This window comes from Bos grunniens, chromosome 4 (assembly GCF_055505025.1).
Source record: "Bos grunniens cultivar Pamir isolate PY7600 chromosome 4, Bosgru_T2T1.0, whole genome shotgun sequence".
Classification (NCBI taxonomy): domain Eukaryota; kingdom Metazoa; phylum Chordata; class Mammalia; order Artiodactyla; family Bovidae; genus Bos; species Bos grunniens.
In genome coordinates, this window is record NC_141168.1 from 63,626,010 (window position 1) to 63,649,753 (window position 23,744).

General features: G+C 38.6%; 1 protein-coding gene across 5 annotated transcripts in view; it reads right to left on the reverse strand.

The window, feature by feature from the left end:
* The window catches only part of DOCK4 (dedicator of cytokinesis 4), a 479,600-nt gene that overhangs the window by 41,226 nt on the left and 414,630 nt on the right, over nucleotides 1–23,744 (reverse strand). For all 5 annotated transcript variants that reach the window (XR_015162547.1, XM_086396606.1, XM_086396604.1 and 2 more), the window contains 6 exons: nucleotides 23,549–23,644; nucleotides 22,625–22,685; nucleotides 18,274–18,367; nucleotides 8,915–9,063; nucleotides 6,598–6,684; nucleotides 4,630–4,734 (listed from right to left, as the gene is read on the reverse strand). Coding sequence is in view for 4 of the 5 variants with exons in the window: in XM_086396606.1 (XP_086252732.1) it covers nucleotides 4,630–4,734; nucleotides 6,598–6,684; nucleotides 8,915–9,063; nucleotides 18,274–18,367; nucleotides 22,625–22,685; nucleotides 23,549–23,644 (592 nt within the window). In the remaining variant the exon portion in view is untranslated. The remainder of the gene's footprint in view (nucleotides 1–4,629; nucleotides 4,735–6,597; nucleotides 6,685–8,914; nucleotides 9,064–18,273; nucleotides 18,368–22,624; nucleotides 22,686–23,548; nucleotides 23,645–23,744) is intronic.

Below are 23,744 nucleotides of genomic sequence, written 5' to 3' on the forward strand. Positions count from 1 at the left end.
TTCACTTCTCTTCTTTTCTCAGCTATTTGTAAGGCCTCTTCAGACAACCATCTTGCCTTTTTGCATTTCTTTTTCTTGGGGATGGTCTTGATCACTGCCTCCTGTACAATGTCACGAACCTCTGTCCATAGTTCTTCAAGCACTCTGTCTATCAGATCTAATCCCTTGAATCTATTTCTCACTTCCATTGTATAACCATAAGGGATTTGATTTAGGTCATACCTGAATGGTCTAGTGGTTTTTCCTTACTTTCTTCAATTTAAGTCTGAATTTGGCAATAAGGAGTTCATGATCTGAGCCACAGATACATGTATACATGTAACTGAGTTGCTTTGCTGTATACCTGAAACTAACACAACATTGTAAATCAACTATACTCAATATAAAATTAAAAAATTTAAATATAAATTTCCTTGATAAAATAATACATATCTTCTTGCATATTACTGAAGTCCCCAAATAAGTATCTGAAAACTGAAACAGTTCTAAAGCAATGCTCATATGTCACAACAGTTTGTAAAATTAGGGGAATGCCTCTAAGTGTAAGGTCATTCAAAGGTAGTAAGAAATAATTTTGGAATAAACATAAATTTGGGGACTAATATTTGAGTTATGGAGAAATAAAAAGGAGATAAGCTTTCTTTCCATCAATTATTTTTTAAAACCATAGTTTTGAGATATAGTTCACAAGCCATAAAATTTACCCTTTTATAGTATGCAATTCAGTTGTTTTTGGTATATTCACAGAGTTGTGCAACTATCAGCATTATATAATTTCAGATTATTTTCATTACTGCAAAAAGAAATTTGTACCCATTAGCAGTCACTCCCCAGCTCCCTCTCCCCTTGGCACCTGGCTAATCTACTTTCGGTTTCCATGGATTTACCTATTCTGGACATTTCATATAAATGGAATTACATAACATGTGGCTGTTTGTAACTGGCTTCTTTCACTTAACATAATATTATCAAGCTTCACTCATTTTGTAGCCTTATCAGTACTTCATTCCTTTCTTATTGCTGAATATTCTATTGTATAGCTATGCCATATTTTGTGTATCCATTCATCAGTAGATGGGCATTTGGACTGTTTCTACTTTTAGGCAATTGTGCATAATGCTGCTGTGCATACTCATGTACATGTCTTTGTGTAGCTCTGGATGCTGGGAAAGATTGAGGTCAAGAGGAGAAGGGGGCAACAGACAATGAGATGGTTGTATGACATCACTGACTCAACAGACATGGGTTTGAACAAACTTTAGGAGTTGGTGAAGGACAGGGAAGCATAGCATGCTGCAGTCCATGGGGTCACAAACAGTTGGACAGGACTTAGTGACTGAACAACAATTTGTTAATAGTTAATTTTTAAAATTGTCTTTCTTTAAAAAGGAAATATATACCTATGGGATAAAAAATTCCCAAATAGTATAAGCATAGAATAAAAAGTAAATATCTTTCCCATTCTTGACCTCAATCATCCTCCTCAGACAAATCACTATTCAAAGATATTTTATGCATTTAAACACTGTCGATAAAGAACTCATTTTCCATAAGGGTAAAAAAAGCTACCTCAATAACACAAACATATCAATTTATTTGAGCTTTATGCTTGGGGCTGGTGAACTGGGATGACCCAGAGGGATGGTATGGGGAGGGAGGAGGGAGGAGGTTAATTTTAAAATTATAAAAAAAATAAAAAATAAAAAAATAAAAAATAAAATAAAAATTCTCTGGAAATTGATCACACAGTGAAAGGAAATTTTTAAAGTTGATATTTGTTTTTAAATCAAAGAACAGACTAGATAGAACCTGATCTCTTAAAAAGTCTAGTCCTGTGATTCCAAAGGGTGCAGTGCCATTTAGAAACCAATAGAGGGTGACGCTTCTCTTTCATTTAGAAGGAAATGCCATTTATTTCTAGAAAAGCTGTTTTCAAAAGAAAGATGATATATTTATTGGTCTATTCCAATTGATAGATTAACAAAATTCATTTTATTAGCTGATACATCTCCTAATTTGCCAAATTTCCTTTAAAAATATGGCTCCTAAACTACTTCTGACTTTTAAAAATCTTTACACTTTTAATTACCACTAATCACACATACGTGATAGAGTTCTAGGGTACTTTATAATACACTTGTTAGCTGAATTCAGAATTTGATCAGGGCTACAATACAACTTTTATGGGCTGCTTTCTCTATTAAAAATATTAAAAATCATACTGTATGACTCATTTGGTATAAAGACAAATAATATCAATAATAACCTAATGTACAATATACACAATTAAATAACAATCTAGTGTAGAGTATACACTATGGGATTCCCTGATGGCTCAACAGATAAAGAATCTGTCTGCAATGCAGGAGATGCAGGTTCAATCCCTGGGTTGAGAAGATCTCCTGGAGGAGGATATGGCAACCTACTCCAGTATTCTTGTCTGAAAAATTCCATGGACAGAGGAGCCTGGCAGGCTACAGTCCATGGGGTCGCAAACAATCGGGCATGACAGTGTGCACTCACACCCATAATATACACTATAATATGTATTTTAACATTTTAAAATATGTTAACATATGTTAAAATATGTTTAACATATGTTAAAATATGTATTTTAACCTGAAAGTTCACTGTTTTCTTCTGATTTTTAAAAGAAAACAGTTTTATGAACCATCTAAGAATATTATGGTCCCTAAGCACTGTATCTACTGTGCATAATGGATCAGGTAGCCCACTCCATAAAACAGAATCATCGCATTATTTTGAGCCAAGAGAGGAAGGGGTGGTCTGCAGCATGAGAATCATGTCTGGGCCCTACTGTGGGGTCTCCAGCCCTCTGCGCTGCTCACAGCTCCAGAATGTCCCTCCTTCCCCTCAGAACTTGGACCCAGACCCTGCACTCTGCAGGAGGTGGCTGATGACAGCCCAGGACCAGTGTGTCCACTTTCAAGACACAGTCTTTCAAATTCAGCAAGTGTTCTGAATTTGCCACTAGTTTTGATTTGGAATCAAGCTTTCCTCTGTCTGCAGGCAGGTCCATCTGCAGAGCCGACAATGTATGTGGATCCTCCTTAACCCAGCAAAGAGATTTTATACCTAGGTCTGTAGTACCCAAATTCATGGTTATTTCAATCAGTTAGATGACTGATTTGTTATTTGAGCATTTGTTTTATGCGATACTAAGTGAATCTTTGACATACATACATACACACACACATACACACACATATATCTTCATTCTGAAAGGCAGATACATTAACGATTATTAAAGAAGCAAAGAAGTCAAATGTTTCTCCTCTCTGTCCTCCTTCAAGTACCCCCTTCCTGTATCTATTCATAGGTAGCAACAGCTGCTACTGCTGCTAAATCACTTCAGTCCTATCTGACTCTGTGTGACCCCATAGATGGCAGCCCACCAGGCTCCCCCGTCCCTGGGATTCTCCAGGCAAGAACACTGGAGTGGGTTGCCATTTCCTTCTCCAATGCATGAAAGTGAAAAGGGAAAGTGAAGTCGCTCAGTCGTGTCCAACCCTCAGCAATCCCATGGACTGCAGCCTTCTAGGCTCCTCTGTCCATGGGATTTTCCAGGCAAGAGTACTGGAGTGGGGTGCCATTGCCTTCTCTGACCAACAGCTAAAGGAAGATATTTAAGATTGAAAGTTTGTAATGAATTCACTCAATGTTACAAATTATTCCTGTCACTCCTCTTTAGTTGCTGGAAAAGGTGTATTCTCGTCCTTATCAATGCTTTTGAAAGTGAAAGTGAAGTCGCTCAGTGTGTCCAACTCTTTGCGACCCCATGGACTGTAGCCTCCCAGGCTCCTCTGTCCATGGGATTTTCCAGGCAATAGTCCTGGAACGGATTGCCATTTCTTTCTCCAGGGGTCTTCCCAACCCAGGGATCGAACCCAGGTCTCCCGCATTGTAGGCAGACGCTTTACCGTCTGAGCCAGCATACTGGCGGAGCTTTTAGGTGAGTATAAATGAGATGTTACAAACTGAAATGTTACGTAAGTTATTTCAGCACATAAGAGACTTGGCCAAATGAGAACAATGGTAAGAATGGAGTCAAATATTTTATTATCTGGTAGGTACCTTTCTCGAAAATTTCCCTTTGTAGAAATAGTTTCTACTAGCAATAAGTTGAATGTCTTTGCTGGGTGGCATTTGTCTTTTCAAAGTCAGGTAGGACAAACAATGGTCCTCTGGAGCCTGGAGGCAGAGTTTCCACAAGATGTGAAACTGTCGTGTTTTCTGCGGTCTGCAACTCCCAGGCCCTATAGCGCCCGCCATTTTTCTCTGAGACTCACTCTATGGAAATTGCCCGCTGAACAGAAGTAATGCTACCAATTATACAAGGGAAACAACTGTAATTGTCAAAGATTGCTCCTCAAATATAATAAGCTTTGACATGTAGGAAGAAAATTCAACTGATTGTTTGAAAACTTGGGAAATTATTCAAAACAAGGCATTCTATATGAGTATGATGTTTGCAAACTAAAGTTAAAAGAGAATCTCATGATGTTATTACCTGCCTTAAAAGGAAAATATGTCATTCGTATCTTAGTTTGCTTGATTGGGGTATCTATATTGGAAGCATGAAAGCAAATCAAGTAGTATATTACTTACTCTTAAGAAAAATGGAAACTTTTTCCCATAAAATCCAACTCGGAAGAACTCTGGTTCAAGACGTTGCTGGTCCATAATTTTGTCATACAAAGAGGCCTCCATCATCTAGCAAAGAACAGGGGGCGTTTTAATCATTTTATCTCATCTTTTAGCTCTACCACTTTATAGAAGAGGCTATTTCTTCTATTAAAAAAAAGAGAATGTCACTTTAGTTCCATTTGCAGAAAAGAAGGTTGACTCCTTTTCTATGCTTTAAGGCAGAGATCAGCAAACTTACTCTGTAAATGGCCAGACAATAAATATTTCAGACCTTACAAGTCACCTAATCCCTGTCATAACTACTCAATTCTTTGAGGTCCATAGGCTTCAGTTTCCTGACCTCTGCTTTAAAGGATCGAGTATATTACTACATGTTCTCACCAGAGGAAATGATTTCTATGCACATAGTCTATCAAAATATTTTCTTCATAATAAAAATTAACATGAACTCTTAGAGGCAAAATCTTTCTGGAGAATTCTTGTACTCACCTGAGCATTCAGTTCTCCTAGGTCATGGTAATTCAGGACATCTGGAAGATGTAACCTTGTACAGGTTGAACGGGGATAAACCAACAAACCAAACGGGGCCCATAGTGCAAGTGTTGTGGGGGCTGAAGGCTGTTAAGTGTGTCTTTGATGAGGTTGGAAGCATGAAGTACATAAAGATTATGGTTTTCCATTCATGGTATTATCATCCCCAGGGTTTCCAGAGAAAGACTAATATTGCAATTGAAAATATCTCCCCTTTCTCCGCCCCCAGTAACAGCACCCAAAAGAGCACTTGGCATGAAGTGCAAAGCTTTGAGTTTATAAAAATCTTAGTGACTATGGCACCCAAGGGCCCTCACAGGTAAACACTGTAACCTCGCTTCTGTTTCAGGGACAGGATGCAAAGAGAAGCACAGGGACATTTTTATATGAAACTGCAGTGCCTGCCAAAACCAGTGTGATGGGCTGAAGTTAAAACAAGGCCTTTTCTCTTTGGTTTTCCTGTTAGGAGAAATATCGATGAACTCCTGACATGAAATAGTACACCCAAAGTACAGGGCTGGCTCCTGCCAGAGGAAGAAGTTACTTGTGGTATAAGGGATACTGGGTTGTTAAAGGTTTATGAGTATTATCTCTTATATTACTACCTTGGAATAAAAAGGCAATATCATAATTTTTAAAAATATATATGTATGTGCATGTGTATATATAATCTGATGATCCTGTTTTAGAAGCCCTGAAGAGCTTAAATGTAACAAGATGATACAAAATGTTTGACCTGACAAGAATAAGGACGTGGAGTACCAGAGGGACTTGCTTGAACCTTCAAGAAGAAAAGGTATTGAATTGGCCAAAGTTCATTTGGGTTTTTGTATGATGCTTCACAAAAACCCAAGCGAACTTTTTGGCTACCTCAATATAAAAGATTTGGTTTAGGGACACAGAATATTAAACTCCTTGAGCTCTTGGGTACTAAGACCTTGGTTTCAGTTTTAGCAAATAAAAACATTTCTGAAGCTAAAAAGATTTGATACCTTCAGAAGTTAGCCCCCAAATCTTTCAAAATGCGTCAGCTAGCCATTTCTCCTATTTTACTGCACAGATTATGGGACTAAGAATGGAATATTACTGAGATTTGTGTGTGAGTGACAAGCTCTTCCAACAAAAAGTATTAATCCTGGGTTAAATGTTATATTTCAGATGTAGTGTTTAGAATAGATCAACAGCTTACGTTTTGCATATTAATCAAAAGCATCACACAGGTCAACATGCTATTTCTCTGGATAAATAGAGGAGTATGCTTCAGAGGAAAGGTATCTTTCAAAAGCTTTCTACAAGACACATCAAGACGATCACAAAGTTGACTTCCTAGCACCATGTGGGGAAGTTAATCTAAAAAAGGATTCCATAACCTGATTAGGATGCATGCAGGTACCTTACCCTCATCTTGCTCAGGTTTCTGTAATCATAGTAACTCTCGTACTGCTCTGCAATCTTCCGGCACAAGATGATGCCATTCTCCCAACACTGTGGACAAATGAATAACATAAATGTTAACAATCTCACGGCATTTACTAATTTCCACCCAGAGGTCAAGAGGGGACCGCTCTCAGATGATCAAGCCTTACTTCTTAAACTTTAAAACCTACCCTTAATAGTACCACTGCAATTTTAAGCATGAAAATAGCATGTAATTAACAAGTTCATTATTTAAAATATTTAGAGAGTTGAAAGTGATAACCTACAAATCATTAACATATGGTGCAAAAACAACATTTCCTGGTATCATCTCAAAACTATTATCCTGAAGATGTGGTGCACACACACACATATACATTAGAATATTAGTCAACCATCAAAAAGAATGAAATAATGCCATTTGTAGCAACATGGGTGAACCTAAAGACTATCACGCTAAGTGAAGTAAGTCAAGGAAAGACAAACACCATATGATATCACTTTATATGGAATCTAAAATACAACCCATATCAACACATCTATGAGACAAAAACATACTCACAGACATGGAAAACATGTGGTTGCCAAGCAGGGGTGGGGAAGGAATGGATGGATGGATTGGGAGTTTGGGATTAACAGATGCAAACTAGTACATATAGGATGAATAAACAACAAGGTCCTATTGTGTGACACAGGGAACTATATCCGACATCCCGTGACAAACTGAAATGGACAAGAACATGAAAAAGAACATATATATGTACAGATGAGTCACTTCGCTGCACGGAAGAAATTAACACAACATTGTAAATCACTACACTTCAATAAAATGAAAAAAAATAAAGTAATAATTTATAGTTAAAAAATAGACAAAACGATCATGCTGAAATAACTGCAATTCCACAATGGCCAAGGAGATGGATGAGCAGCCCCTCGGGGCTGGGATATGTGGAACTGCCACTGACCCCTAAGGTCCAATTATCCACAGCTGGCTCAGTGGATTCCTTGTTGGCCCAAGCATACTTGTAAACTCCAAGGGTCTAAGCCAGCTGGTTACTCTCAGCAGAAATGTAAAACTTCTTTGATCTAGCTCAGGTGTCTGCAAATTTTCCCACCAAACAGTAAATGCTTTAGGTGTTGTGGGCCATACAACCTTTGTCACCACTGCCATTAAACTATGAAAACATCCGCAGACACGCATGAGCTTGGCTGTGTTACAATAAAACTTTATTGACAACTGAAATATGAATTTCATATAATTTTCACAGGCCAAATACCATTCTTCTTTTTAGTTCTTTTCAGCATTTAAAAATGTAAAAGTGAGTCTTAGTTTGTGGGCTGAACTGAAACAGGCAGTGAGCTGTTTGACCCATGGGCCATAGTCTCCAAGTCCTCATAAAGCACAGACTCCTGGGAATGGGCCAAGAGAGGTTCTGTAACAGCTTATCTTACAGGTGGAAAGTTTACTGCAGGAGGACACAGAGGCATTTCTTTGCTATTAACGTAATGAACGGTATGTCAGTGTAGTTAGATAAATAATAGAAGAGGATAGGAAAGAAGCAATTCCCTTGCATCAAATTTTTAGGAGTACCCAATCATGTTTTATAAAAGAATGACAGCCACTGGGTGTATTTTCATTTCCTGTTTAACCTTGGAACTTTGAAAGATATATTTAAATCTAAGACATGTATCACCAAAGCATCCAAGTGTTCAAATCAACTGGGGTCAGATTCACGTTTTTTTCCAAGAGCATTGCAAATCCTTGAAGAGGGAGCAGGTGGCAGGGAAGTGACATGCTGAATTGCTTTATTAGCTCAGGGAGGTTTTCAACACCCCATGGCAACTCTGAGTATATGACGGAATGTCATAAAATGCTGTAAATAAATTTAGTTTCATTTATTTCACCTTAAAAAAAAGTGGACTGGGACAGATTACTATGTGCCAATTTGGGGAGGTAGGGGAGGTAGGGGAGGTGTGATAGTGGTTTTTCAGTTAATAAAATGCCTGGATGTTGAAACCTCTAGATGAGGGTCTCTCAAGATGGGGTTCAAGTTCATACACACTGGAATTTTCTGGAGTCCTTATTAAAATCGCAGAACCCCCTGGTGCAAGCCAGACCTACTCAATCAGAATTTGCAGGAGTGGGGCTTGGGAATCTTAATTTCAGTCAACTCTCAGGAGTTAATGCACACTGAAAATTTGAGGGCCCCTGCTTGAAGAGGTGGCCATCAATGAACTAGAAATAAAGGAGATGTGACAGTCACCTTGGGAAAGGACACAGGTGACTGGGGCCACTTACCTTGCCTCTGTCAAAGTTCTGGATGATGGCGAGGTGCAGGTGCTCCTTGCGCTGCCATTCCGTTTGCATGGGGTAGGTCAGGAACTCCCGGAGGGGCCGGTCAGACCATTCCAGCAGCTCATCATATAACAACAGCGTATATGCAGCCTCTGAAAGATAAGTGGGAAGGTGATGATCGAGACAGGACCCCAATGCAGCTGGTTCAGGACAAGCTGGATTAAGTACTTTTTTTCTGAATTTTACGATACTGAAGAACACATGTCCAGGACACATGCAACGGAAGGTGAATGAATGAGAAGCGCCCCGGGAGATGGAATTACCAGAGACTGTGTTTGATCTTTTGTTTCTCTTTGTCTTTCTCTCCTTCCCATCTATTTCCCCCACTACTGTTCATATGTACTGGCATAATAAAAATGTTTAAGGATAGCTCTGTAGCTGGTTCAAAATGTAGGGGAGACATGCTTTTGTTTGCTACATAGGTTCACTGGTAAATCCTTTGGCAGGGGACTATGGGTAGTTTCCATAGGGCATGCTTTGTTGTTGTTCAGTCACTCAGTCTTCTTCAACCCTTTGTGACCACATGGACTGCAGCACGCCAGGCTTCCCTGTCCTTCACTGTCTCCTGGAGTTTGCTCACACTCATGTTCATTGAGTCGGTGATGCCATCCAACCATCTCATTCTCTGTCACCCCCTTCTCCTGCCATCAATTTTTCCCAGCATCAGATTATTTTCCAGTGAGTCAGCTCTTCACATCAGGTGGCCAAAGTTCTGAAGCTTCAGCATCAGTCCTTCCAATGAATATTCAGGATTGATTTCCTTTAGGATTGACTGGTTTGATCTCCTTGCTGTCCAAGGGACTCTCAACAGTCTTCTCCAACTCCACACTTTAAAAACATCAGCTCTTCAATGCTCAGCCTTCTTCATGGTCCAACTCTTACTTCCATACATGACTACTGGAAAAACCATAGCTTTGACTATATGGATCTTTGTTGGCAAAAAAGGGCATGCTTAAGAGACAAAAAATGATAGCTCATTTCTCTTGGCTAATAAAAGGCTGAAAAATGTGAAAGTGATACAGCAAGTCCCCTATATACAAATGAGTTCTGTTCTGCGAGTGTGTTCTTAAGTGTAATTTGTTCATAAGTCCACAAAGTTAGCCTAGGTACCCAACAAACACAATCAGCTTTATAGTGCTGTACTGTTATAGGTTTATAATACTTTTCACACAAATAACACATTAAAAAAACACAAAAAATAAAGAAAACCCTTTAAAGTGCAGTACCTTGAAAGTACAGTAGTATGGTACAACAGCTGGCACACAGGGGGCTGGCATTGAGTGAACAGGCAAGAAGAGTTACTCACTGAAGAAGGTATAGGAGGTGGGAGATGGCAGAGCTGAAGGATCATCAGCAATAGGAGACAGAGGGCAAGTTGCCATTTCACTCACGCTGACATTGATGGAACACACGTTCAGATCTTTGAAAGTTCAGAACTTGAAAGTTCGTATGTAGGGGACTTATTGTTTATGTGTGGGGGGGTATCAGGGTACAGACAGAATATGGAAGGGGAAAAGCTAGAGAAGAGTTCAGAGAAGAAAAACTTTTAAAATCTATTAATAGCCAACAGAGAAAGGACCAGAAAGGGTAAAAGTATTAGGTAAGAGGAGTGTGCATGTGTGTGTGTGTGTGTGTGTGTGTGAGAGAGAGAGAGAACAAACTGTGTGGGCTGTGTACTCTGACACCCCCTCTGGCTGGCCCCACAAATCTTCAGTAATGGTTACTAAAGTCATGACATGTTTGGTGTAGGGGTGATTTCCTGGAGAAACATGTAAAGGGATGACATTCTATACACGTGTATAGAAATGGTGACCCACAGGCTTAAGCATGGTTGACAGGTAATGTATTTAGTAGGATACTTGCCATTCTGCAGGTCTCTTCTCTTCCTGAACCATAAATACGGCCAAATACATCAAGAATGGGAACCAGAATTCACTGTCCCTGATGAAAGACTATAATTTTTTTCACCTGACACTCTAACAGCCAACTTACTTACTAAACTGAATAAAATGATAAAACCCTTATGTTAGGTATCCATTTACCTACCATCCCCACACATGTCTGAAAAGACACAGTAGTAACTTTTAATACAATATCCATAAATGGTAATTCTTTTTCTTCACTTATTTGCTTTAAGGATAACTACACATAAGGCTCCTATGTGTACTGGAGCTCCTATGTGTACTGGAGCCTATGTGTACTGGAACTCACATGTTCCAGTACTGTGATCTGGCCATCTCAATGTATAAAATATAGTTGTGATGAGAAAGGCCTGGGTCACCATCACTATTCTCTTGTCTCTTAGGTTCTGGCTGTGTTTTCCTCTTTAATTACCTTTGGTGAGCTCAACCCAGTAACTTCAATGATTGCAGCAAAACTTTTCATCACCCACCAGCAGTCTCTTATTCCCCAGCATTCAGTGTGCGAGCTGTTACTAACATAAGTTTTCTTTAATGCAAGTGATCACATCACTCCCATGATTAAAACTAGTTAATGATTCTCAGTAACTATTAACAACAGAATGAATTTGGACTTCCTAAAGTGACACAGAAGCCTGCCCATGAGCTGGTCCCTCCACTCACATTTTCCCAATGTCCCCACTTATGACGGGTAAGGAGACTGCTACTGTGAGCCTGGTACTGTCTCCCTAAAAAGCCTCCAGCCCCTCGACCCCATCATCACTTTTGCTGAATGAAACATGATGCATCCTGATCCAGAGGCGGCTGCCTGTCAGGGACACAGGCGCCTTCCACTGCATGGACACAGGACAGGCCCTTTCCTGGGGTGAGATGGACAGAGTGAATGTCTGCTGGAGGCTGTCGATTAATCGGTGGATGTAGAAGCAGCCAAATCTGTCACGAAGTGGGTTGCCATGGAAGACTGCTTTGCAGGGGACAAGACAGACGATGATGATAACAAGATCATCAGAGCCGTACTGTATTTGAACAGCGTCCTCATTTTCCTTGAGGCCTCCTGAGATCACTTCCTAATCTTTAATTACCCACATACCCTTCTAATGCCAAGCATCTAAGAAAACCCCAAGGGCATCTTTGTTTTTCTGTCCACTCTTGCTCCTGTCACCTGAACAAACTAAGATTCCTCTCCCTTATCACACCAACCGACACCTGGGGTCCTTCACAGCCTGTTCCTTCAAGCCTTTAGCTGCTGAATAATTCCTATTTTCTTTTAATGACACAGCTCCAGAATGATCATCTTTGCCTCTCAGATTTCTCTTGTATCTCCCTGAGCTTTCAAAAAATATCCTTGAGACTAACCATGACACAGTGTAAAGGTGGAATAGTGAGTGGGGAGGCCAGAGGGAACCCCTTCCCACATCTCAGCTGCCCACAGGGAGGGACCGAAAAGGCGATGAAGGTGAAATTTACACAGAGAGAAAGTAGAGTGGTGGTGCCAGAGATGAGGGGAGGGGAAAATGGGAATGTTTAATGTGTACAGGGTTTCAGATTGGGTGGATGAGAAGGTTCTGGAGACAGATGGTGGTGATGGTGGCCCAACAACATGGATGCACTTAATGGCCACTGAAGTGCACACTGAAAAATGGGTAAGATGGCAAATTTTATGTTATGTACCTTTTGCGACAATAAATAAAAAGAAAAAAGTGGGGACTAATGAAGTGTTTCTAATCTGTAAACTGCTGTTCAAGTAACGTTTGCTCTGGGAAGGTCCAAGGGATGGCGGGAAGGTCGGGTGTGGGTGAGCTGCCCCTGAGAAGGGCGGGAAAAGAAGTAACCACTGGCGGGCTTTTTTGTTCAGTTCTTCTGTGTATTCTTGCCACCTTAATCTCTTCTGCTTCTGTTAGGTCCTTGCTGTTTCTGTCATTTACTGTATACATCTTTGCATGAAATGTTCCCTTGGTATCTCCAATATTCTTCAGGAAATCTCTAGTCTTTCCCATTTTATTGTTTTCCTCTATTTCTTTGCATTGTTCACTTAAGAAGGTTTTCTTATCTCTCCTTGCTATTCCCTGGATCTCTGCATGGCAGAAAGCAAAGAGAAACTAAAGAGCCTGTTGATGAAGGTGAAAGAGAGGGAAAAGGCTGGCTTAAAACTCAACATTCAAAAAACTAAGATCAAAGCATCTGGTCCCGTCACTTCATGGTACAGAGATGGGGAAAAAGTGGAAACAGTGGCAGATTTTATGTTCTTGGGCTCCAAAATCACTGCAGATGGAGACTGTAGCCATGAAACTAAAACATGCTTGCTCCTTGGATGAAAAGCTATGACATCCAAGACATCCAAAACCTAGACAGTGTGTTAAAAAGCAGAGACATCACTTTGCTGACAAGGGTCCGTTTAGTCAAAGCTATGGTTTTTCCAGTAGTCATGTATGGAGGTGACAGTTGGACCATACAGAAGGCTGAGTATCAAAGAACCGATGCTTTCAAACTGTGGTGCTGGAGAAGACTCTTGTGAGTCCCTTGGACAGCAAGGAGATCAAACCAGTCAATCCTAAAGGAAATCAGCCCTGAATATTCACTGGAAGGACTGATGCTGAAACTGAAGCTTCAATACTTTGGCCATCAGATGTGAAGAGGTGACTCACTGGGAAAGAACCTGGTGCTGGGAAAGATTGATGGCAAGAGGAGAAGGGGGTGGACAGACGATGAGATAGTTGGATGGCATCATCAACTCAACGGACATGAATTTTGAGCAAACTCCAGGAGACAATGAAACATAGGGAAGCCTGGCGTGCTTCAGTCCATGGGGTCACAAAGAGTCAGACATGACTTAGTGAATGAACAACAACTGGCAGGCCAGCAGAGCAAGCTGACAGATGACCGAAGGGTGATGTGGGGAGGCGTGAAAACAAGTTACACCTGGAACAGAATTTGATTCCGGAAGATAAAGATGTATATCAGGGGTAAACGGTGTGTGTGAAGGAAACTGCAGAAAATTTTCATTAAAGGAAACGTATGCCTCTGAGGCGTCAGCAACAGACTACTGAGGTTTCTGGAACACATCAGCATATCGAAGATGTTTTATTACAATATGTTGCATGTTTATTCCTATGTATCTTTAGAAGACTGTATTGCATACTGAAAAGAGAAAGATGACTCACATCCAAAATTATGAACAATGTTTTTAAAAGTGTTTACAATTTTGAACAAAAGGCCATCATCACATAATTAAATATATGGGCCATCTCATTCCATCATTTTGAGAATTGTACAGGGAAGGTATCAATATGCAGAAAGAAGTAACACAGGATAAATGTGGAGATGAATCGTGCAATGGAGGGCATTGTCACAGAGGGCTGGAAAGGATTAAGCCACAAGAAACAAATCCTGTAAAGACAGAAGTTTTTCCATCAATTCCACTTTCTCCAAGGACCCACAAAAATGAGGACAGAGGAGAAATGAGTAAAATGTTATATGGGAGAAGAACTTATTTCTTATGACTTTGGGGAACATAAAAACTTCAAGCTTAGTAAACAAATTCAAGAAAACAAGATTTACACATTTTCAAAATATAAGGTGACAGATTTGGAGTTTCAGAACACCAAAATATATCTGTTACATATCTGCAAGAGCTTGTCCTCACTTCCCTCTCTCATTTCTTCTTCTTTTTTTTTTCTTAAATGGGCTTCAAAATAAAGCACGTCTACTAGATTGTTTTCACAGATTAAAAAAACCAGGTTCACCATTTTTCTAATATTAGCTACAAACTACTTTCAAATGACTACTTAAACTTCTAGACAACAAAGTCAGCTAAAAAAATCTTAGTTTATTTAATCAAAACTATCAGGACATCTGTGTGAAGAGATACCGGGGCTTCCTTGGTGATTAAGGAATTAACAATATTAAAGGAGAAAAATCTGCTCTTGGGGTGTTAAAATCTGAATGCATTCTTAGTAATGCATTTATTTAAATCTCACTAGGCACTAATCTAAGAACTGAGAAGACTAAGAAGAAAATATCATCTCTGTCCTCAAGGAATTTACCTTCAACTAAAGATCTCTCAACCTACCTACCTCCCTACTTATCAACACACACACACACACACACACTTGTTATATAACTATGAATAAAATGATATGATAAGTACTTGAATGGAAATCTGAAAAAACTGCAATGGGAAAAGAGTAGAAAACATTAATTCAGCCCAAAGCTGGGGGTGCGAGTTGGTGAGGGAGAGAGAAGGAAGATAAAGACTTCATGGAAAAGATGATACAGGAGCTGGCTCTGAAGGATAAGAAGAAGGAACACAGTATTAGAGGTAAACAAGAATACATTAGGCTGAATGGACAAGTGTTGTTTCAATTATGATGGGCCTTGAATAAAGACTTTGAGCTTTACTTTGCAGAAGACATGAATTGACAAAGTTACATCTAGAGAAGGGGGTGACAAAGTTTTCTCAAAGGATCAGACAGTCAATAATTTAGGCTTATAGGACATACAGTCTTTGTTGCAACTACTCAACTATGCCATTTGAGTGCTATAGCAACCATATACAATATGTAATTAAGTGGGTGTGGCTGGAGTTTTAATAAAACATTCTTTAAAAAATCAAATGACAGGGCTGCAGGTTGAAGTTTACTGATCCCTGCTCTAGTGAATAACTCAGGATAGTTAAGAAGCAGTCCAAGAGAGAGACGATGAAGGCCTGATTGAGGCAGTGAAACTGGAAACAATAAGAGAGGATATGGCTTTTATTTTTAGGAAGCAGAACCAATAGCACCTCATGAATGAGAGGTATCAAAGATATCATAAAGGTCTCCAGTCTGAGTCAAGAACTGGGAACTTTTAACTTTTAAGCGGTGCTCTTAGCTGATATAGTGGAACCGTAGCTAGAGGCATGCTTAAATCCTGGGAACATGAGCATCACTTCAGAAAGTGTTCCTTTACTCTTTCAAAGCTGGGGGAGGAACCAAGATTCAGGAGTTCCTTGGAAGAACAGTGTGCCAAAAGACTAAGATTTGTAATTTCTAAATCCAATTAAAGGGTTCTCATTCTGGTTAAGATGTAGTATGCACATTTTAGTGTATTTTTCTCACTGATTCACCTAAAAACCCAAGACAGAATATATAAAGCAACTATTGGAGAATTCTGAAAAGTAAATGAGAAGGTAGACAGAACAGGAAAATCAGTACTTAAAGGAGGATGACAGAGTGGTGAACTCCTTGTTTTTACCCTTTTGCCTTTTGTATCTCCAGGCTTAGCCTTCCCTGTTTCCTGTAACTTCAAATGGAAAACAGACAGAAAAAGCTCCTTTAGTCAGAGAACTGGGAGAAGGACCCTCTGTGGGAGTCCTTTCTATTCTTCTGGTCCACTCTGAGTCCCAGGAACAAAGCTGCAAACCCACACTGTGGCATCAGGGGCAGTCACGGCGGCAGCAGTAGTGGCTTCCACTTTCCTATTTTCTTTCACTGCTTTCTGTCTACCAGGGAGGCTGACTATACATAGTAGATCATAGTGTGGAGGATCAAGTCTTGGCTCTGAGTACTCGGGCTCTGATTAAGCAAGAGTATCAGGAAAACGAGCCCTTGGGAGATGGTAAGACTGAGAAAGATCAGAGAGAACAAGGAGATGGAGAAAGGAATTTTTAAATTATGTGCATGTCTTCCTGGGCTCACCCTTAAGCTGTACATGTATAGAATGAATCAGAATCAACATAACAAAGATTCTGATAAATGAACTACGGTATAGATAACTGTCCATGTCCCAGGCTCTCCCCAGGTGGCACACAAGCAGGAAAGACCACAAAAATGCAGCAAAGGCTTTGAAAACTAAACTGACCTTCAAAAGGTAACTCAGGACTTTAGGTCTGAACTTAGCTGGATTGATTTTTTGAATATTTTAAGAAAACCCAGAATCTCACAATATTCAAAATGTCTGGGATACAATCCAAAATTACTTGACATTCAGAGAACCAGGAACACTAAATAAATCTCAAAGGGAAAAAGCAATTAACAGATGCCAACTCTAAGATGATTCAGTTTTTGAAATTATAGGCAAATACTATGAAACAGCTATTATAACCATGTTACTTGAAGTAAAAGTGAACACTCGTGAAATGAGGAGAAAATACAAATTTTTGCAAAACCACTGAAGCTATTAAAAATAGCTAAATAAACTTAGAAAAATAATAAAAAATTAAAAAAATTAAAACTTCACTGGAAGGCCTCAGTAGTTGAATGGAAATAATAAAGAGCCAATGGACTTGAAAATGGATAAATGGAAATTATCCAATCTGAAAAACAGAAAGAATAAAAAAATTGAAACAAAAAACCCCAAAACAGCACCCCAGGAAATTACAGAACAATACCAAATGGTCTAACATCCATAAAACTGGAGTCCCAAAACAGAGAATCAGTGCAGAAAATATATTTGAATAAATAATGCCTGAAAGTTTTCCAAATTTGGTGAAAGAAATGTTGAGAGATCCAAGAGGCTCAGCAAACCCAACCAGGATAGATTAAAAAAAAAAAAAAAAAAAACCAAACCATGCCGATATATATACCATAATTGAAGTGCTGAAAACCAAAGACAAAGTCTTAACGGCAACCAGAGAAAATTACACATTACATACAGGGAACAATTTAAATGACTACAGCTCTCACCAAAAACAATGGAGGCCAGAAGAAAATAAAAGTTTTAAAGTACTGATACGAAGACACTGTCCAACTGTACCCAGCAAACATTTCCTTCAGGGATGAAGGTAAAATAAAGATGAAGGACAACTAAGAGTTCTTCACTACTAGATATGTAAGGTTTAAAAATAAAATAAAGTTAATTTAAAAAAAATAAAAGAAATACTGTAACAAGTTCTGGAGGTTGAATGAAAATGTTAACAGAGGAAAACTGAGAATTTCATGAGTGAACAAAGAGCAACAGGAATGGTAAATATCTGAGTAAATATAATAGATAATTTTTATCCTCTTAAATTCTTTAAAATAGGTATGACTTAAAAATTATGACATTACCTGATGGAATTTTTCAATGTACATACATATATGCTTATGACTATTACAATGTACAGTGGGGAGGTTGTAAAGTTCCTATATTTAACTTGAAGTGGTGAAATACTAACTCTAAATAGACTGTGAAAATCTAGGTGTGTATTTTATAAACCATTCAAAAACCAATCCCAAAACCAACCCCTAAAAAACTATGCAGAGATATAGTAAAGAAAAAACAACATATATATTCCAGTTCTAAATTCCAATTTTAAAAGGAGAAATGGTTGAGTCTTCAGCTCTAGTTTAAAAAAGAGGAATTATTATGTTTAATATAACAGTGACCAGCCCACTTCCCCCAACCCAAGTCAAAAGACACAATTACCTGTGAAATTCTGTGCTTTGACGTGCAGATCATAGAGTTTGTGGATGTAGCGTATATACATCTCTTCCTTGTTCAGTTCAGTCTTATAGAAGTTCTAAAAGACAAAAAAGAGTACAACTATGGATAACTTCTCAACGGTTAGGCTGGCAGGTATGTACCCTTTACTCTGCTTGAAGTTTCATGTCTTGAACCAAGAAAATAGACAAATTTTTCTATATAAATGTCTCACAAAATTAAGTAAGGGACACAGTCATATATATATACATTTTTTTTGACATTTCTTTCCTTTTATTTTATTTTGGCTGTGCCACATGGCATGTGGAATCTTAGTCCCCTGACTAAGGATAGAACCCACACTCCCTGCATTGTTAGGGCAGTCTCAACCTTTGGACTGCCAGTCAAGGGCAAAACACAGTGATATATCTTTAATTCAACACTGTCTGTATTAAAAATTACCCATCAACAACTAGATAGGCTGGTAACTCCTGGGGGTATGTTATTACCCCTGATTCACATTTCTTTTGTTACTGTCTATCGTTTTTTGGTTAAGTTTAACTGCCAATGAACTAGTCTAAAAATTCAACTAAAATATTAAAAAGATGTAAGATATTAACCTATTTATTACATTTGATCACTGATAGTCAAAGGATAATTTCTTTCATCTTAAAATTATTTTATGGTGAATTAAAGGTTTCCAGTTTACAACTACAACATAAAGGGATTTGTAAGAGATTTTATTTCAAATTATTGTTACAAGGGTACGCTTACTGAAAATATTTGGTTTATGAAAACAAAGTATCTGGATCTTATTTAAACTTCTCTAAAATGTTTTAACATTCATCATCAAAAACTCAACTTTGACTTAACTGAACACATTATGTTGTCATTTTAAATGTTTACTTTACAAGCCTCCACATCTATTTCTTTATCATATTAGAAAGTATGTTAGTCCTCACTGAACTTAGTAAACATAGGAGTAAAAGTGTAAGAAGTTGGATTCCAGCAAAAGCGTGATGCTGTGAGGCTCTGTATAAGGCTCTTTCAGAGAGCAGATCACTGCAGATATTATGAAATCTCTGCTTACAGCCATCTGAACTACTATCATTACTATTGCTATTATTTTGACAGATGCTACTTGGTGTGTAGAATGAAAAATGAATAGTGATGGGGAGACAAATCTGTTGACTTGAAGGAGTAACAGGGAAAGGCCAGGAATTTTAAACATTTTTAAAGTTGATTAGCTAGAGAGGGCTTCGGTTACGGACCAAACTAGCCAGTGTGGCTGCTTAACTGTACTTGGGCATGAAGCCTGAGGGTCTCCTGTCAATGCACTTTGTGGCCACTACCTAATAGTATCCATTCTTCAATATGAGGACTCATCTAACTTCAAGAAGCTGACATGTAGTTGAACGCGTTATAAAAAAATATTTCCTCCAATTTATACCATTATCCTTCCCCTTTCCTCTGGTGTCCTATATACCTTGGGTGGCACTAATCTTGAGTGGCTTCCCAGGTGGCACTAACGGTAAAGAACCCACCTGCCAATGCAGGAGACATAATAGACCTGGGTTCAGTTCTTGGGTTGGAAAGATCTCCAAGAAGAGGGCACAGCACCCTACTCCAGTATTCTTGCCTGGAGAATCCCATGGACAGAGGAGTTGGTAGGCTACAGTGTCCTATAGATCTTAGCATTCTTTAAAAAGCTAGTAAACAATGCTCTTCACATCTCTCTTATTATAATCAAAATAATTTTAATCAGCAAGAATTATTGTACCATAAACATAAATCTAACCACTCAATAGCAGACCTTTACATTATTAAGCAATGTTTTTTTTCCAATAGCTTTCTGGTAAGAAGCAAATTTCTTTGGGAACAAAATAAGTGATCATTCTGTAAATGAATAATAGGTCTTTAAAAAAAAAAAAGAAAGAAAGAAAAAATCTCTCAGTGAGCAGATGAGTCGCTTTCATGTATGTCTGGCAAAACTAGTGACAGAGAGAACAAAACAATAATTAATTTCCTAGTTTTAGTCATGTCAAAGATTACACATTTTACCAGTCTAATACTACCGTTTAACTCAGAGCTTGTAGAGAAAGTCAGAGTTCCTCTGAAGACATTCTGGAATTGATCTTTCCAAAGAGTTAAGAAAAATCTCCAGGAGGAAGTGAGTGATTAAAGAGAAGCATATTGCAGCTAGAAAACATCAAAAAACTTTCCATATGGAGTATAAGCTAAAAAGATTAGCTTCAGAGTTATATATTCGGTCCTTTAATAATAAGTATTCCTGTGCTAGTTGAAATTAAAGCAGTGTTCAAAGTGTTAGCATTTCCTATAAGGACTATTCTTGGTCAGGGCAAAACTAACAAGCTAGATTCTTTGTCTCATGTGAACACTGATGGGGGCCACTGATTTTATTGTCTCTGGCTTACTCCTACTGGGAAACTAGAGTAAACACATTTAGGTCAGAGTATTCAGTCTTTCATCTGAGGAAATTATATCTTCTGTTTATACCAGTTGAGGAAATGGACCCAGAGTCTACATTTAAGAGTGTACCTCTCAAGGTCACAGAGGGCGCTGTGAAAGCAGATGGAGACAATGGAAGATGAGTCCTTCAGGAAAAGGTAAAGGCTTTCCTTTAAGGTTATTTATGAGATTTCAGGCTTGGAGCTGGGGGAGAGCCAGGATTAAGGAGACAGACTGAGAAAACCTGAAGATGATAGAGCACTTGGCTTTTTTCCTCAAATATTGACGTACAAGCAGAGACATGGAAGGAGATCAGGCTGAGGACCTTGACCATGGCCAAAGGCTGGCAAACAGTGGGGAAAGCACAGAAAGGAAATTTAGAAGTGGGAATGACTGTGCTCAAGGTTAGACATTAAGTGCTAAGGGGAGAGGTAATGGGCTGACCCCGTGAGCTTAGCCTGACAGCCTGCAGGTTACTATTGGGTCTGATGATAAAAATTATGGAAGAAACTGCATAAAAAAAATTATGGAAGAAACTGCTTAAAAAAATTATGGGAGAAACAAGCTTGGCCTGATAGCCTGCAGGTTACTATTGGATCTGATGATAAAAATTATAATTTTTTATAATTTTAAAAATTATAAGAGAAACTGCATAACAAGAGGTGGCCTGACAAAAGATGCTCAGGTCTCACTATTTTTAGCAACTGGTATCAGAGGTGGAATGTAACAATTAAATGCAAAAATGAGGAGGAAGTGGTAGGTATGGTTAAAAAAAAGGATAAAGTCATATACTCAGAGATGAACAGTATAGCGAGAAAAGAAATTAAGGAAAAAGATAGTCCTAAGAAAGTAAAAATTCTGAGCTCTGAAGAGGGACTGTGAGGGGGAATAAACAAAACAAACAAACCAAATCTGTTATCAATGAGCTAAGACAAGACAGAATCAGGTTGGGGAAAAAACAAAATTTTAAGGTGCAGGCAAATAGAGAACAAAAAGGCATGGATATAAGAGACTTGTGGATCAGAGTAAGAATTAGAATTGATTGTGCAAATACTTAGGATAGATGATGAGGTGTTATCTATTCTGCAAAATAAGAAAAAGGAACCATGATATACACAAATTTAGAACCAGAAGCAGTCACAGAGTATTCTTGTATTTTAAATGTGATCAATGTAAATTATTAAAAGCATCAATTTATCCTACACCAAAATTTGAAAAAGGAATGTAAATGTATAGTCCTTCTTTTGCTCTGTAGTGAGAATACCATTCTATTTGATAATTAGTTATGAGAACTTTCAGGGTAAACTTTGTGTTCCCAGAACTGTTCTGCTATAGCCTATTATCCTTACGATATTGATTTTTGTTTTCCAAAATTTCTTGTTTGGATGAGAAACTATATGGTTATCCCAGTTATAGTCCAAATCTTAACCACAGATGGCTTTAATTTGCAAAGAAGCTACAGAGTGAAAATATGTGCGTTAAACAGGAAACTGTCATTTGTTCAGAAAGGAACATTAATATTTATTAAAATCTAGAATAAATATAAGCAGGGTAGAAAGGAACTGTTTACACAGAATTGAAAAGACCTTTTTCCAGGGACATTATCTTTTTTTCCTAGGAGAGCAACAAAGGACTTCAGGGCAGAAAAACAATACAACAGGGAGAAGCTGGCATCACCATGGGATCTTACAGTGGGTACTTTCTGCAACACTCGGGAGCTGAGAATTCTCTAGCATTTAATTCAAACTAAAGCAAAGAACACTTCTAAACTCTTCTAAGAAACACTCAGATACAGACACACTGCAGCAGAAAAACAAACAAAACATAGTATTTCTGAGAAAAAGCAAACATTAGAATGCAAGGAGGAAAAGGGAAATCATTGACTAACCAGGAGGCTCACGGTGCACCCAATCTTTTTGCCATCTACCTCGCCCATTTTCATGCAGTCCCTAAAAACAAGAAGAAAGAGTCAGAACTCAGAACTTCCTTCCTAAGGGCAAACACAGTTTGTTCTTTTAGGGGAAAAAAAGAAACTGTCAGAGACTAGAGGCTATTTGCAAGTTGCTTTGGATCAACGAGGCCAGAGCCCCAACAGGCTTGGGTTGAGGGGGCTGGTCAGACCCTCCCTGAGCACCAACGTGGCTGTAGATTTCACTTCCAGGTGGGCTGTGCCCTCTCTCAATAGAGAGGGGGTAAGGAAGAGGAGTTATGGTGTAAAAGTAAACAGTAAAAGTAACAGTAAAAGGTGTATCATAACACACCTTTTACTGGGCTGAAAAGGAGCCGGTAAGCCTGGCCATCAGCAGTAACAATGAGGCTTTTTTTCTTAAAATACCATGCATTTAAGTGGGATGACCTGCTTCAACAGCTTAGATCACTTCAAAATCAAAAAATCATGTCTCTGAAAGGTAACGGTGTGAGTTTCATTCCCTCTCTCCTTCTATAAGAAAGCAGCATGGTTATACAATTCTGTTACACTACCGTCACACTAAGATGAATAGGTAGGTCTATTGGTTCTAATGGGTGAGTTTCAAAAACAGGAACAAAAGATTTCTTTAATAACAGGACTCTCTCAATTTATTAAAACTTGAAAAGAACTGCTGAAGAACCCAGAACAAAACATTAAAAAACAAACAAACAAACAAAAAAACAAAGAAGAAACTGAGCTAGCTAGTTAAAAGTCCGCTATTTTACTGCACAAGGTTCCATGGTCTGATTATCAGTTCTTTGAGTGATTAACTCAAGTGCAACTGTATTCTGACTCTTCAACTTCCTAACTGGAGCGCTGTGTATCTGAGAAACAGGGGCTTACCTGTAATCTAACAACCTCTCCATCAGCCGAGTTACAGTGGCGATTAAGGAAACGCCACTTTCTCTCCATGTTTCCCGCTCAATTTTCTTTAGTAGACTGGAAAAGAAAGAATCCAGGGCATTTTCAACATTTATTTTTATCAGTCACCATGACAACCGTTTTACTTTCATCAGTACCTTAAATGCCTTAGCAACCA